The sequence below is a fragment of the Rhincodon typus genome, chromosome 29 (assembly GCF_021869965.1).
Source record: "Rhincodon typus isolate 14 chromosome 29, sRhiTyp1.1, whole genome shotgun sequence".
Taxonomy (NCBI): domain Eukaryota; kingdom Metazoa; phylum Chordata; class Chondrichthyes; order Orectolobiformes; family Rhincodontidae; genus Rhincodon; species Rhincodon typus.
In genome coordinates, this window is record NC_063360.1 from 4,748,317 (window position 1) to 4,761,443 (window position 13,127).

The 13,127-nt window shown below is 41.8% G+C and overlaps 1 protein-coding gene across 2 annotated transcripts in view; it reads left to right on the plus strand.

Annotated features, from left to right (window-relative positions):
* Positions 1 to 218: 218 nt before the first annotated feature.
* sirt6 (sirtuin 6) overlaps positions 219 to 13,127 on the plus strand; it is a 42,730-nt gene continuing 29,821 nt past the window's right edge. The window contains exons 1-2 of one of the 2 annotated variants that reach the window (XM_020511147.2): positions 219 to 347; positions 9,223 to 9,350. In XM_020511147.2, the coding sequence (XP_020366736.2) occupies positions 282 to 347; positions 9,223 to 9,350 (194 nt within the window). In that variant the 5' untranslated portion in view covers positions 219 to 281. The remainder of the gene's footprint in view (positions 348 to 9,222; positions 9,351 to 13,127) is intronic. The other variant, XM_048614174.1, reaches the window with a different exon arrangement.

Genomic DNA, 13,127 nt, shown 5'->3' on the forward strand with positions numbered 1-13,127 from the left:
CCCCTCCCCAGCATTGTTCTTCCGCCCCCTCCCCAGCATTGTTCTTCCGCCCCCTCCCCAGCATTGTTCTTCTCCCATTTCCATCCCCATCCCCAGCGTTGTTCCCCTTCCCGGTCCCTCCTACTCCACGCCCATTCCGACCTGCGGCCCCCCACCTTTTCCTCACCCGGAGCTACCCCTCACCTGTGCTGTAGCGCCCTCTGGCCTCCGGGAGGTCCTCCCTGCACGGCCTGGTGACGTCACGTGGCCTCTTCCCGGGTTGTTGTGCTGTCGCCGTCGCCATGTCTGTGAACTACGCGGCCGGACTGTCTGAATACGAGCACAAGGGCAAGTGTGGCCTTCCGGAGGTAAGAGGCTATGGCACTTAGATGTAGTTGCAGGGGGGAAGGATACCGGGCCTGTCCTTGGATAGCCTCGCAGCCTGGGGAAGCCCCGGGGAGGCGGGGGTCATGAGGCCTCGGCGTCCAGCTCCGGACTGGGGCCTTCATTAGAGACTGCTTGGCCGGGAGCTCCAGAGGAGCGGGAAGAGGGGGCGAAGATCAGCGAGGGAGGGCAGGTGGGGGTGCGTGAGGGGGCGAAGGAGCGAAGGAGCAAAGGGCCGAGGAGATTCCACTGAGTGGGGACCCTCTGTTAATGTTGGGGGGAGGGGGCGTGGATTGGGATTTGGAGAGGGAGGTTGCTAGTGCTGGTGCCCCGAACGGATTTGGTTTCATTGGTTTATTAATTTGAAAGCGAAAGATCTCTATCACATGAATATATATCCCGGAGTACCACGAGATTAGTAAATGAAATTAGAGTATGTAGTATTGGGGAGAGGTGGGGATAAAATAATATGGATGGAGAATGGCTTAATAGAAGGATCAGGAGTAAGCAGAGCATTTCTCATGAGACAGCAAGATGCAGAGCTGGATGAACACAGCAGGCCAAGCAGCATCATAGGAGCAGGAAGGCTGACGTTTCGGGCCTAGACCCTTCATCATCATGTTGCTTACAAGAGATACTGTAGGAATCAGTGTTAGGTTTGTGACTGGTCACGTTCTATATCAATTATTTGGATGTGGGGACCAGTTTTAATGTTTCCAAATTTGCTCATGATGCTAAATGTAATGAAAATGTAAGTTGTGTGGAGGCTTCAAGGAGATTTAGACAATCTAAGCGAACATGCCAGATGGAATATGATATAAATTTATTGAGTTTGATTGAAAAGCTGAAAGGCAAAATATTCATTATGTGATTGGGAAGGAGTGATCTAGGTATCTTTGGTCACTAAGAGCTAGCATGCAGGTGAAACAAGTATTTAAAAAGCAAATAGAATATTAGTCTTCTTAACAAATAAACTTAAGTACAAAAGTAAAGAAAAACTAAAAGAACTGCAGATGCTGTAAATCAGGAACAAAAACAGAAGTTGTTGGAAGCTAAGCAGGTCTGGCAGCATGTGTGAAGAAAAATCAGAGTCAACGTTTCGGGTCCAGTCTGAGCAAGGGTCACTGGACCCGAAACATTAACAACAGTAAAGATGTCTTCCTGCTATTTTATGGAGCCTTGGTATGTACTCACCTGGATTATTGTGTACAGTTCTGTTTGGCTTATCTAAGGAAGGATATACTTTACATAGAAGTGCAATAGAGGTTCACCTGATTAATTGTTGGAACGGTGGGATTGTTTTATGAAGATAGCCTGCAGAAACAGGGTCTTTATTCCCTAGAATTTCAAGGGATGAGAGCTGATTTCATTCAAATTCACAAAATAAATTACAGGGCACGACATTGTTGCTATAGATAGGAGGCTCCCTCTGCCTGATGAGGCCAAAATCAGAGGATGTAATCTCAAAATAAGGGGCAGGCCATATAAGATTGAGATGAGGAGCACCTTTTTTTCCACTGACTATGTTGGATCTTTGGAATTCTCTTCCTCAGAGGCTGTGAAGTTCAATCATTGAGCAGTTTAAAGCAGAAATCGATTTCTGAAAACTGATGGCATTGTGTGGGAAAGTAGCACCTAGGTAGATAATTGGTCATGATCGAATTGATTGGCAGAACAGGCTCAGTCGACTGACTGATCTACTCCTGTTCCTCTGTCACATTTCACTTCTGCACTGCAGTTACATGCAAGCAACAATGTATTGGTCTCAGCCCACTACGGAGAGTAGCAAAAAATGCACTCAGTGAGACTCTAGTACTGATCTAAAGTGAGGTTATTTTAATTTACTGGCATTCGAATGCATTACATGGTGGCAGTGGTTGTCTGTTAGTGAAAACTGAAATATTTTAAATGAATTTTGTGCTGAATTAATTGGAAAAAGAAGTCATCCTACATTTGTACCAGAGAGTGTGAAAAACTAAATTATTGTAAGAAAACGGAATGGCTGTAACAGCAACGATACGGGCGGCATTCAAACTTCAATGAATTGGGGCACATGATGTTGAAGATACGTTTGAGAAATTTGAACGAAAGTGCAGACTGACATTCAGCACCTTTCTAAAGGCGCTAGCGAAAATGAAGGAACCTGCAGGCAGGAGAGAAAGGTTAAATTGTTTAATAGTTGAAGATTGAAGGTGACAGCAGAAACCCTGGCACAATTTTTTTTAGATTTGGCACATATTTTTAGCCAAAGTAAAAACATTGGATTTATCGATGTGAATTTAAGGCCTGAGACAGGAATCTGATGAGCATACTGACAATTTCCTAACAAAACTGAGGTAGGCAGATAGTGCAGGAGTCTCCTGTGGCTATCCCCATCTCAAACAAGTATGCTGTTTTGGAAAATGTAAGGGGTGATGGACTTTCGAGGGAATGTAGCACTGACAGCCAGGTTTCTGGTACCGTGACTGGCTCTAACGTAACAAGGGGTATGCCAGGTTCCAAACGATCAACTGTAACAGGACACCGTCTCGTCAGAGGCACAGACGATTCTGTGGCCAACAGCAAGACGTCAGAATGGTATGTTGCCTCCCTGGAGCCAGGATTGAAGATATCTCGGGGAGGGTACAGAATATTCTCCAACGGGAACGGGACCAGCTGGATGTCATTGTACACTAACGACATAGGAAGAGAAAAGGATGAGATTCTGAGGAGACAATATAGGAGGTTAGGCAGGAATTTAAAAAAGTAGGTCCTTGAGGGTGGTAATTTCTAGATTATACTTGGTGTCACAAGCTAGTGAGGTTCGGAATAGGCGGTTACAGCAGATGAACGCATGGCTGAGGAGCTGGTGCAGGGGAGAAGGATTCACATTTTTGGATCATTGGAATGTCTTTTGGGGTAGCAGTGACCTGTATAAGAAGGATGGATTGCACCTAATTTGGAAGGAGAAATTGGCAGGGAGATTTGCTAGAGCTGCTCGGGAGGATTTGAACTAGTTGGTTGTGGTGGGGAGGGACCCAGGGAGATAATGAGGAAAGAGATCAGTCTGAGACTCGTACAGTTGGGAAAAGGAGTAAGTCAAACAGACAGGGCAGGGAGGAACAAGGTGGAGAATGAGGTAGGACTGATAAATTCAACTGCATTTATCTCAATGCAAGAGGCCTAACACTTAAGGCCGATTAATTCAGGGCATGGTTAGGAACATAGGACTGAGATATCATAGAAATTACAGAGATGTGCCTCAGAGATGGACAGGATTGGCAGTTTAATGTTCCAAGGTATAAATGCTAAAGGAGGGTTAGAAAGAGGGGGGAGGGGTGCAAGAGAGGAGAGGGAGTGGGGTTTTTGATTAGGGATAACATTACAGCTGTATTTAGGGAGGATATTCCTGGGAATACGTCCAGGCAAGTTATTTGTGTAGAACTGAGAGATTAGAAAGTGATGATCATCTTATTGGGATTGTACTACAGACCCCCTAATAGTCAGCAGAAAATTGAGAAGCAAATTTGTAAGGAGATCTCTATGATCTGTAAGGATAATAGAGGGGTTATGGTGTGGGATTTTAATTTTCCAAACATAGACTAGGACTGCCATAGTGTTAAGGGTTTGGATGGAGAGGAATTTAAGTGTGTACAAGAAAATTTTCTGTGTCAGTATGTGGATGTGCATACTAAAGAAGGTGCAAAACTTGACCTACTGTTGGGAAGTTAGGTAGGGCAGGTGACTGAGGTGTCAGTAGGGGAGCACTTTAGGACCAGTGACCATAATTCTGCTAGTTTTAAAATAGTGATGGAAAAGGATAGATCAGATCTAAAGTTCTAAATTGAAGGAAGGTCAATTTTGATGGAATTGGCAAGTGCTTTCAAAAGTTGATTGGGGGTGGACGTTCGCAGGTAAGGGGACGGCTAAAAAATGGGAAGCTTTCAAAAGTGGCATAATGAGAGTCCAGAGGTAGTATGTTCTTATTGGGGTGAAGGGCAAGGCTGGTAGGTGTAGGGAATGCTGCACGACTTGAGAAATTGAGGTTTTTGTCAAAAATAAGTAGGAAGCATATATCAGGTATAGACAGCAGAACTCGAGTGATTCCCTTGAAGAGTGTAAAGGCAATAGGAATATACTTAAGAGAGAAATCAGGAGGGCAAAAAGTGGGCATGAGGTAGCTTTGGCAAATAGAGTTAAGGAGAATTCAAAGGGATTCTACAAATACATTAAGGATAAATGGTAATTAGGGAGAGAATAGGGCCTCTTTAAAATACAGCAAGACCACCTATATGTGGAACTGCAGGAGATGGAGGACGTACAAAATGTATTCTGCATCAATATTTGCTGCGGAGAAGGATATGGAAGATACAGAATGTGAAAAATAAATAGCAACATCTTGAAAAGTGTCCATATTACAGAGGAGGTGGTGCTGGACATTGTAAAGTGCATATAGGTGGATAAATCCCTGGGACCTGGTCAGGCACGCCCTAGAACTGGAGTTGTTGGTTGGTTTGCTGAGCTGACTGGTTTTCGTGGAAGCATTTCTTCTTCCCTCTAGATGACATCATAAAAGCTGTATTGCTTCCGTTGAAGGCCTAGAACTCTGTGCCAAGCTAGGGAAGTGATTGCTAGGTCTCTTGCTGAGATATTTGTACCATGATAGCACAGGCCAGGTGCCAGAAGACTGGAGGTTGGCTACATGGTGCTGCTTTTTAAGAAAGGCAGTAAGGAAAAGCCAGGGAACAATAGACCAGTGAGTCTGACATTGGTGGTGGGCAAGTTGTTGGAGGGAATCCTGCGGGACAGAATTTACATGTATTTGGAAAGGTAAGGACTGATTAAGGATAGTCAACATGGCTTTGTGCATGGGAAATTGTGTCTCAATAACTTGATTGAGATTTTTGAAGAAGTAACAAAGAGGATTGATGAGGGCAAGAGTGGTAGACGTGATCTATATGGACTTCAGTAAGCCACTTGACAAGGTTCCCCATGGCAGACTGGTTAACGAGGTTAGATCACACAGAATAGAAGGAGAACTAGCTATTTGGATACAGAACTGGCTGAAAGGTAGAAGACAGAGGCTGGTGGTGGTGGAGGGTCACTTTTCAGACTGGGGGCCTGTGACCAGCAGTGTGCCATAAGGTTAGGTGCTGGGTCCACTGCTTTTTGTCATTTATATAATGATTTTGTATGAACGTAGGAGGTATGGTTAGTAAGTTTGCAGATGACACCAAAATTGGAGGCGTAGTGGACAGCAAAGAAGGTTACCTCAGAGTACGACAGGATCTTGATCATATGGGCCAATGGGCCGAGGAGGGGCAGATGGAGTTTAATTCAGATGACTGTGAGGTGCTAAAGTTTGGAAAGGCAAATCAGAGCAGGATTTATACACTTAATGGTAAGGTCCTGGGGACTGTTGCTGAACAAAGAGACCTTGGAGTGTAAGTTCATAGTTCCTTGAAAGTGGAGTCACCGGTATATAGGATAGTGAAGAAGGTGTTTGATATGCTTGCCTTTATTGGTCAGTGCATTGCGTATAGGAGCTGGAAAAGCACAGCAGGTCAGACAGCATGCGAGAAACAGGGAAGTCAGGGTTTTGGATCAGAAACCTTCTTCAGGACTGAAGAAGGGTTCCTGTCTGAAACGTTGACTTCCCTGCTTCTTGGATGCTGTCTGACCTGCTGTGCTTTTCCAGCTCCACACTTTTTGACTGTAATTTGCGGTCCTTTCTGTCACCATTGAGTGTAGGAGTTGTGGGTCATTTTGCGGCTGCACAGGACATTGGTTAGTCCACTGTTGGAATGCTACATGCAATTCTGGGTGGCATGGTTGGAGTCCAAAACTAGAGGGCATAATTTTAAGGTGAAAGAAGAAAGATTTTAAAGGGACCCAATGGGCAACTTTTTCCACACAGAGTGCAGTTCGTATGTGGAAGAATTGCCAGAGGAAATGGTGGATGCAGTTATAACATTTAAAAGACATTTGGACAGGTACATGAATGGGAAGGGTTTTGAGGAAAATGGCCTAAATGCAGGCAAATGGGACTTTTTTAATTTGGGAAACCTGTTTGGCATGGACGAGTTGGACCAGAAGTTCTGTTTCCATGCTGTCTGACTCTTTTACTCTGAGTAGACTGATGAAGACTCTTAACTCTATAATGGCTGATGACAAGGAGGGCAGTCAGCTGCTTTGAGCTGCTTGGTTGAAGAGAGGGTCTTGAAGAGGGCATTGAAATTTTGTAGGTTGATTATGTCAAAGCTGAGAAAGTTCAAGGAACAATAAGCTCAAGGTCACCATCACAGAAGTTGAAAATATTTTAAAAGTAATATCTGTGTAATTACTGAGTAAGTCATAGCATTCCATTACGAAATTCATAGGAATGTCTGTGCCATATTCCCTCTGGTCAAAAATGCAGGATAAAAATGTGAGCAATGACCTGCTCAATAAGTCTTCAGATATTTTTGTGCAAACTTTTTTTGATGTTAATTGTCCCAAATGTTTAACTGTTCAAGCTAGTGTCTCATCAATGCATTCTGAGGTCTGACACTGAAAACCTGGTTGAAGCTATGTGAAGTTGGCATCTTTGACCCCTGAGTGTTGCTGCTGAGCTGTCCTAACCTTTTGGTCCATGTCCTTAACTTGCAGTTGTAAGTTTAGGTAAATATTATCATATGAAACCATTAAAATATCTTGTGAACCGTTAGCCTCTGCCTGGTACTCTTATGATTCTCAAACCACAGCTAAGTGAGTACCTACACTGAACAGTTCTAACTTACCTCAAGCATCCGACTCTGTGATCCCACAGATCATAAAATCTTAGGATTTTCATAGTAGAGAAGGAGGCCATTCAGTCCATCATGTCTGTACCAGCTCCTGAAAGAGCTACTAGGCTAGTCCTGTTTTCCAGCCCTGTCTCCAAGCCCTCTAAATTCATCGCTTTTAAATATATATCCAACTCTGTTTTGAAACCGTCTATGGAATCCACCTCTACCTCTCTCCCAGGCAGTCCATTCAAAATCCTAATAACTGAGTAATAAAGTTTCTTTATCTCACTCCCTGCTTGCTGCTGACAGCCTTGAAATTGACTCTTAGTTACTGACATACCAACTAGTAGAAACAGAATATTGTTCTTCATCCTGTCAAAATTTTCCATAATTTTGAACTCCTCGATAAGATCACCTCTTAATCTCTTCTCCCAGGAGAATAAACGCAATTTCATTAAGCTTTCTTTGTGTCTAAAATCCCTCATTCCTAGTCACATTGTGGTAAATCTCCTTTGAACTGTTTCTAGGGCTTTAACATCTTTCCTTGAATAAGCTACCCAAAACAATATGTGAACTGACCAATGATACGTAGAGGTGTTGTATCACTTCCTTGCTTTTATACTCTGCGCCTCAATTTTTAAACCCAATGAGCCTGTAAACCTTCCTAACAACTGTTGCAACTTGTCTGATGACCTTTAGAGAATTATGCGCTTGAACCCCTATGTCCCATTGCTCCTGTACTCCCCTCGAGGTACCATTGAGCCTATATTGCCTCTCCATGTTCTGAATTACCTCAAATTTCTCTGCATTGAATTTCATCTGCCGGGTGCCTGCTTATTTGGCCAACTTGTCAACATCCCTCTGAAGTCACTCAACATCATCTTTGTAATTCACTATTCTCCCTATCTTAGAGGTTTGGCTCTCAACACCCAGTTCCAAGAATCTGTCTTAAACTGGCCCCATTCTTTTGAATATATCATCGCTCAGTCATCTCTGCAAATCCATCAACGTAGTCAGGCTTGATTATTCCTCTGGGTGTTTTTGAGGTGCAATTCTCCCTGTTCACATACAAATTAACAGTGATGTTTTGCAATGCTATTTGAGGAAGAACAAAGGGAATTCTCAGTGTTCTAGCCAACATTTATCATTCACCCAAAAACACAAAATAGATTTTCTGGTTGTTTGCCTTGTTACATACAGTGTCTGCACATTGACAGCTGAAGGTGCCTACATTGTAGCAGCAATTAAACATTGGCCGTATTTTGGGGTGAAGCACTCTGGACTGTTGTGGAAGTTTTCCTTTTCCTTTATACAAGTTTTCCTTTTTGCTCAAAGCATCCAAAGCAACCATATTCAACACAAGCAATATCCTGTAAGTTAACACATATAGAAACTGAGAGATAATTGAACATTTTTTGATTTTGGAGATTGCTGGCTGTCAGAATATCAGTGAAGAACTTCCCATCGGCAAAAAAGAATTGTAGTCAAAACTACTTCTATGTAGAGTGTTTAAAATAGTAGTAAGAGCAAAGCAATTCCCATCCACCTGGTAACTAATTTGGTTCTGTCCTGTGGTATGAATGGGTATTTGTGTTAAATGCAGTTTTTTACGGTGGCAGGGTGTCCAAAATGTTTTGCAAGTATATTTTGAAGTATTGTCACTAGTATAAGGACAGACGCAACAAGCAGTGTGTGTACAGTAAGGTCCCACAAACAGCAAATAAATGAATAACTAGATGACTTGTTTTTGATGACAGTTTGAAGGCAAATCATTGACTAGGTCTTTGGGCAACTTCTTCCATTTCTTCTCAAATGCTATACCTTAATCAGGAAGGCATGTTATGTTTTAGCTGGAAAGACAGTATCTCTGACAATACAGCCCCTCTGTACACCGCAGTGAGAATCAGAAATTATGCAGCTGAGTCTGGGAATTCATACTTGGAAAAGTCATTCAGGCTGTGGTGAGATCTTGCCAAATTATCGAAGCTGATATTTCATATTTAGCTTCAGCTTTAGAGCAAACTGGGTCAGCAGAAAAAGCACAAAATGTGGTCATAGACACCTCAATTGAGTTTTGGATTGAAACCAAATTCCGCTCTCTTGTGTGTTGCAGAACTTTGATTCTCCTGATGACCTGGATAGAAAGGTGCTGGAACTGGCCAACCTTGTACGAAATGCCTCATATGTGGTAGTGCATACTGGGGCTGGCATCAGCACTTCTTCTGGAATTCCTGACTTCAGGTACACTGTCTTCCCTCCACAGTCTTTGTTTAAAACTACTGTGCTATTCACTGGGCGATTTGTTGATGTATCCAAATCACTTGCCCAAAATTGCCCTGTTCTGTTAAAACACAGTATTTATGAGGCATTGATCTTGTTTACATTAAAACCTCTACACTTTTATCACTCCACTTAATTAAAAATTAAACATCATTTTATACTTTAAAATTAAATGTTTTGTCTTATATTTCCATTAGTTGTTCAAAACCAGGGGACATGAATAAAACATAGTCTCTTCTTTCCTTGGAGAATGGTTAGAATATGGAGCTCATAACCTCTGGTAGTTGTGGTGAATGACATAAATACATTTAAGGAAGTTAGATAATTTAAATGAGGGAGTAGGAAATAGAAGGGAATGCTAATAGGAATGGATGAAATAGAATAGGAGAAGGCTAATGTGGACCATAAACATGCACTCTGACCTGTTGGGTCAAATGTATTTCTGCATTGTAAATCCTTTGTATTTTATAATTAAACTTCTTCCAATCTTCACAGTCCCAATATCTATATCTTTAACTTCTACTACTACTACTCATCCTCAAAAGTTCCCTTCCTCAGACACACTTTGACTGAACTGTTGTGAATTCCCTCCCCAACCCCATTTTCCCTACCATTGACAACCATACCATCCACAGTGTAGGCACCAAGCTCTGAAATACGGTACCCAAAACCTCTGTCCTCACAAATAGCTACCTCTTTCACTGTGGGTTTTTGTTGGCCCTCTAAATATTGGTGTCTGTTTTTGTCTATTGTAGCTTTGTGAAGTATCTTGGGACAGAATATGTGTAAGTATATATATGTAAATGCAATTTTTGTAAAAATATCCTAATCATGTAGCAATTCCACCCCCCCCCACCCCCCCATTAAATTCACATGGCAAATTTGAATGGTGAATATCCAATGGGTGTTGACTGTCGTAGCAAATAGTTACATAACCAACATTTGAAGTGTAGTTTAGGGATTGTGGGATCCACAGGGTTTATGAGATCATTCGCACTGTATGTTCTAATAGATAGTTCAGGCTCCTGTTTCCAATAGAAACTGGAGTTTGCACCTGTTTTCTAATCAACCTGTCCAGTGATGTTATTACACACCTCAAACAGGTGGAACTTGAACCCAGGCCTCCTCGCTCATACTACCACCGTGCCACAACAGCCCCCATCTGATTACATTTGCAGGTTTGAAATGAGTTGCTGGTTTTCAGATTATCGCAGAAACTGTGTGGCAGCATTAATTCTCTCCAATTGCCTGTAGATGGTGCTGTTTATGCATAATAATGGAATCTCTTCTTGTTTATTCGACTCTCCTGCCCATTTGCAACCAGCCAGCAACAACTATCTCTGGGTAATGTCCTAGGCTGCGAGCTGCAAAGATCAACATGACAATAGGTCTGTGTACCTTGAAATATTTCCCAAAGCCATATCCAAATAAATTGGAAATTAAACAGTGTTTTATGATTGTGAAGGATTCTCCTAAGACTTAGTTTATATTGTTCTGACACAAAGGTTCTAAAATTATGCCATGAGAAGCAGATTCTTGTCCCCTTTGATCCATTAGTGACAATATGTTTCTTGTAGATCGTCCTCCTAGTGTCCAGTATCTAGTTTCCTGCCAAAGCACCATTCATTCTCCAAATGAAGGAAGTAAAATCATGATAACAATGCTGCAAGACACTGCTCAGAACTGATTTTTTACGTATTCTTCCCTGCGTAGCCAGCAATGCCTTCCCTCTCACCATTGCATCATTAACTAGGATCTGTCCTGGTTCCCTCCTTTTTCTCAGCTATGTTTCCCCCCATAGCGACATAATCTGAAAGTTTGGGGTCAGTTTGCACACAAATGCTAATATGTCATCGAGCTTCATCTCTTCACCATCTCTCTCTGTCCAACCGTTTCTCTGACATACAGCCTCAGATAAGTTGCTTTCTCTTCCAACTAAATGTGAGGAAGACCAAAGCAAACTGTAACTAGAGAGGCAATAGACTTTAATTCTGTATTATTATCAGCCTCCACTCCTGTCTCAGCTCATCTGTATGACATCTTCACCTGTACTTTTGTCATCTCCTGATAAGCCTTGCATCCTCCACAGTTCTGTTGACTCTATCCACTTTGCACCAAAATTTGTTTATTCATCACTTCTGTGCTTACTGACCTGCAATTGCTATTGGTTCCACAAACCACCAGCAAATTGAAGCTTTTATTCTTGTGCTTAACTTCCTTACTATCCCTTCATAACCCTTCGTTATCTCTAACATTTTACACACTTCAGGAGTCTTTGTCTCTCCAACTCTGGCCTCTTCTGCATTTTCCCTTTCAACCACTCATCTCTGGGCTGTGAACTCCGAAAGTCTGTGTAAAAAGCCTACGACTGAATTCTCTTTTAGACCTTGTCCTCTTTGACCAAGTTTGTTGTCACCTCTTCCAATATGCTGTTTAATTTCGACCTCTAGTCTTGTGAAGAGCCTGGAAACCTTTGTCCACCTTTAAAGATTCAATGTAAATATAGATTTGGTGCATGCAGCCGATTGGTTCAAATTGCAATTGCTAAGTTGTGCTTTGCAAAGAATCTATGCTTAACTGAGAAAGGACCCATATCCCCAGTGTCTGTGCCTTTTATGTAGAAATTAGAGCATAAAAAGTGGTCATTGAGTCCATTTGATCTTACTGATGTTTATGTGCCACATCAGCCTCACACAACTTCACACTATTTCACCCAACCCAATATCATCAATAACTTGTATTTGTATAGTACTTCTAAAGTAATAAAGTCATCAGGCATACGAGCAGGAAGATAAGTCATTGCTGGTGATTCTCTGGCTATGACTAATTAGGGCAATATGGGGCCACATGAGTCCAGTGCTACAAAGATGGACAAAAGTTTATAGATCTGGGAAGGAACGATCATTTACTTTTGTCAAAGGTAAGTAGGGATTTATCTGTGACTTTAATTTGGATGTGGTAGGGGCAGGCATTTGTCTGGAGACATTCAACATTCAGTAACCTGCAGTATTTTTTTTCAAATTCTTTTCTCTATGTTTACCTAGTTTTGTTTTATATGTGTTGATACTATTCATCTCTCTCGTTCAATGTTAGCAGTCCTCACATTCTTGTCACTCTTTGGGTAAAGAAGTCCTGAGATCCAAACTAGAATTACTGGTGACTGTTATATTTATCACCCATTTGTGTCTCGCCCACAAGGTGAAACGTCTTTAAGTATACATAATCAAACACTTCATAATTTTAAATGATGTCTATTAGGTCCCCACGCAGCCGCCTGAAACAGAGCCCAGGCTGTCCAGCCTTTCATATTAAATACATTGTCTCTGTTCTCAAATCATCATTTTAACTTTTTTTTTAAAACACTTTCTATTGTGCTTTTCTTATATAATGTGAAGACTCCACTGTTCACAGTATTCAGAATATGGCCTAACAAAGGATTTATACAAGCTAACTAATAATTTGGGGCTTTTGTTTCTTCTTTCTCTTGTAATCTCTGCCCAAAGGCAAATACTTGAGAATTATTCAGAGAATTGCAGCAAGTGTGAGGTCTCCACCTCTTTTCTACCAAAATGCATCTCTTCAAACTTAGCCACATTTAAATTAATTCATCAGTTACATGCCAATTCCTACTAATCTTGTGTGTTTTTCTGCAATATTAACTGTTCTGCTTAAACTGTTGATTAAAAATGTTTCCCGGTCGGGATGACTACCATCTGGTTGGCACACCTCATTGCTTCT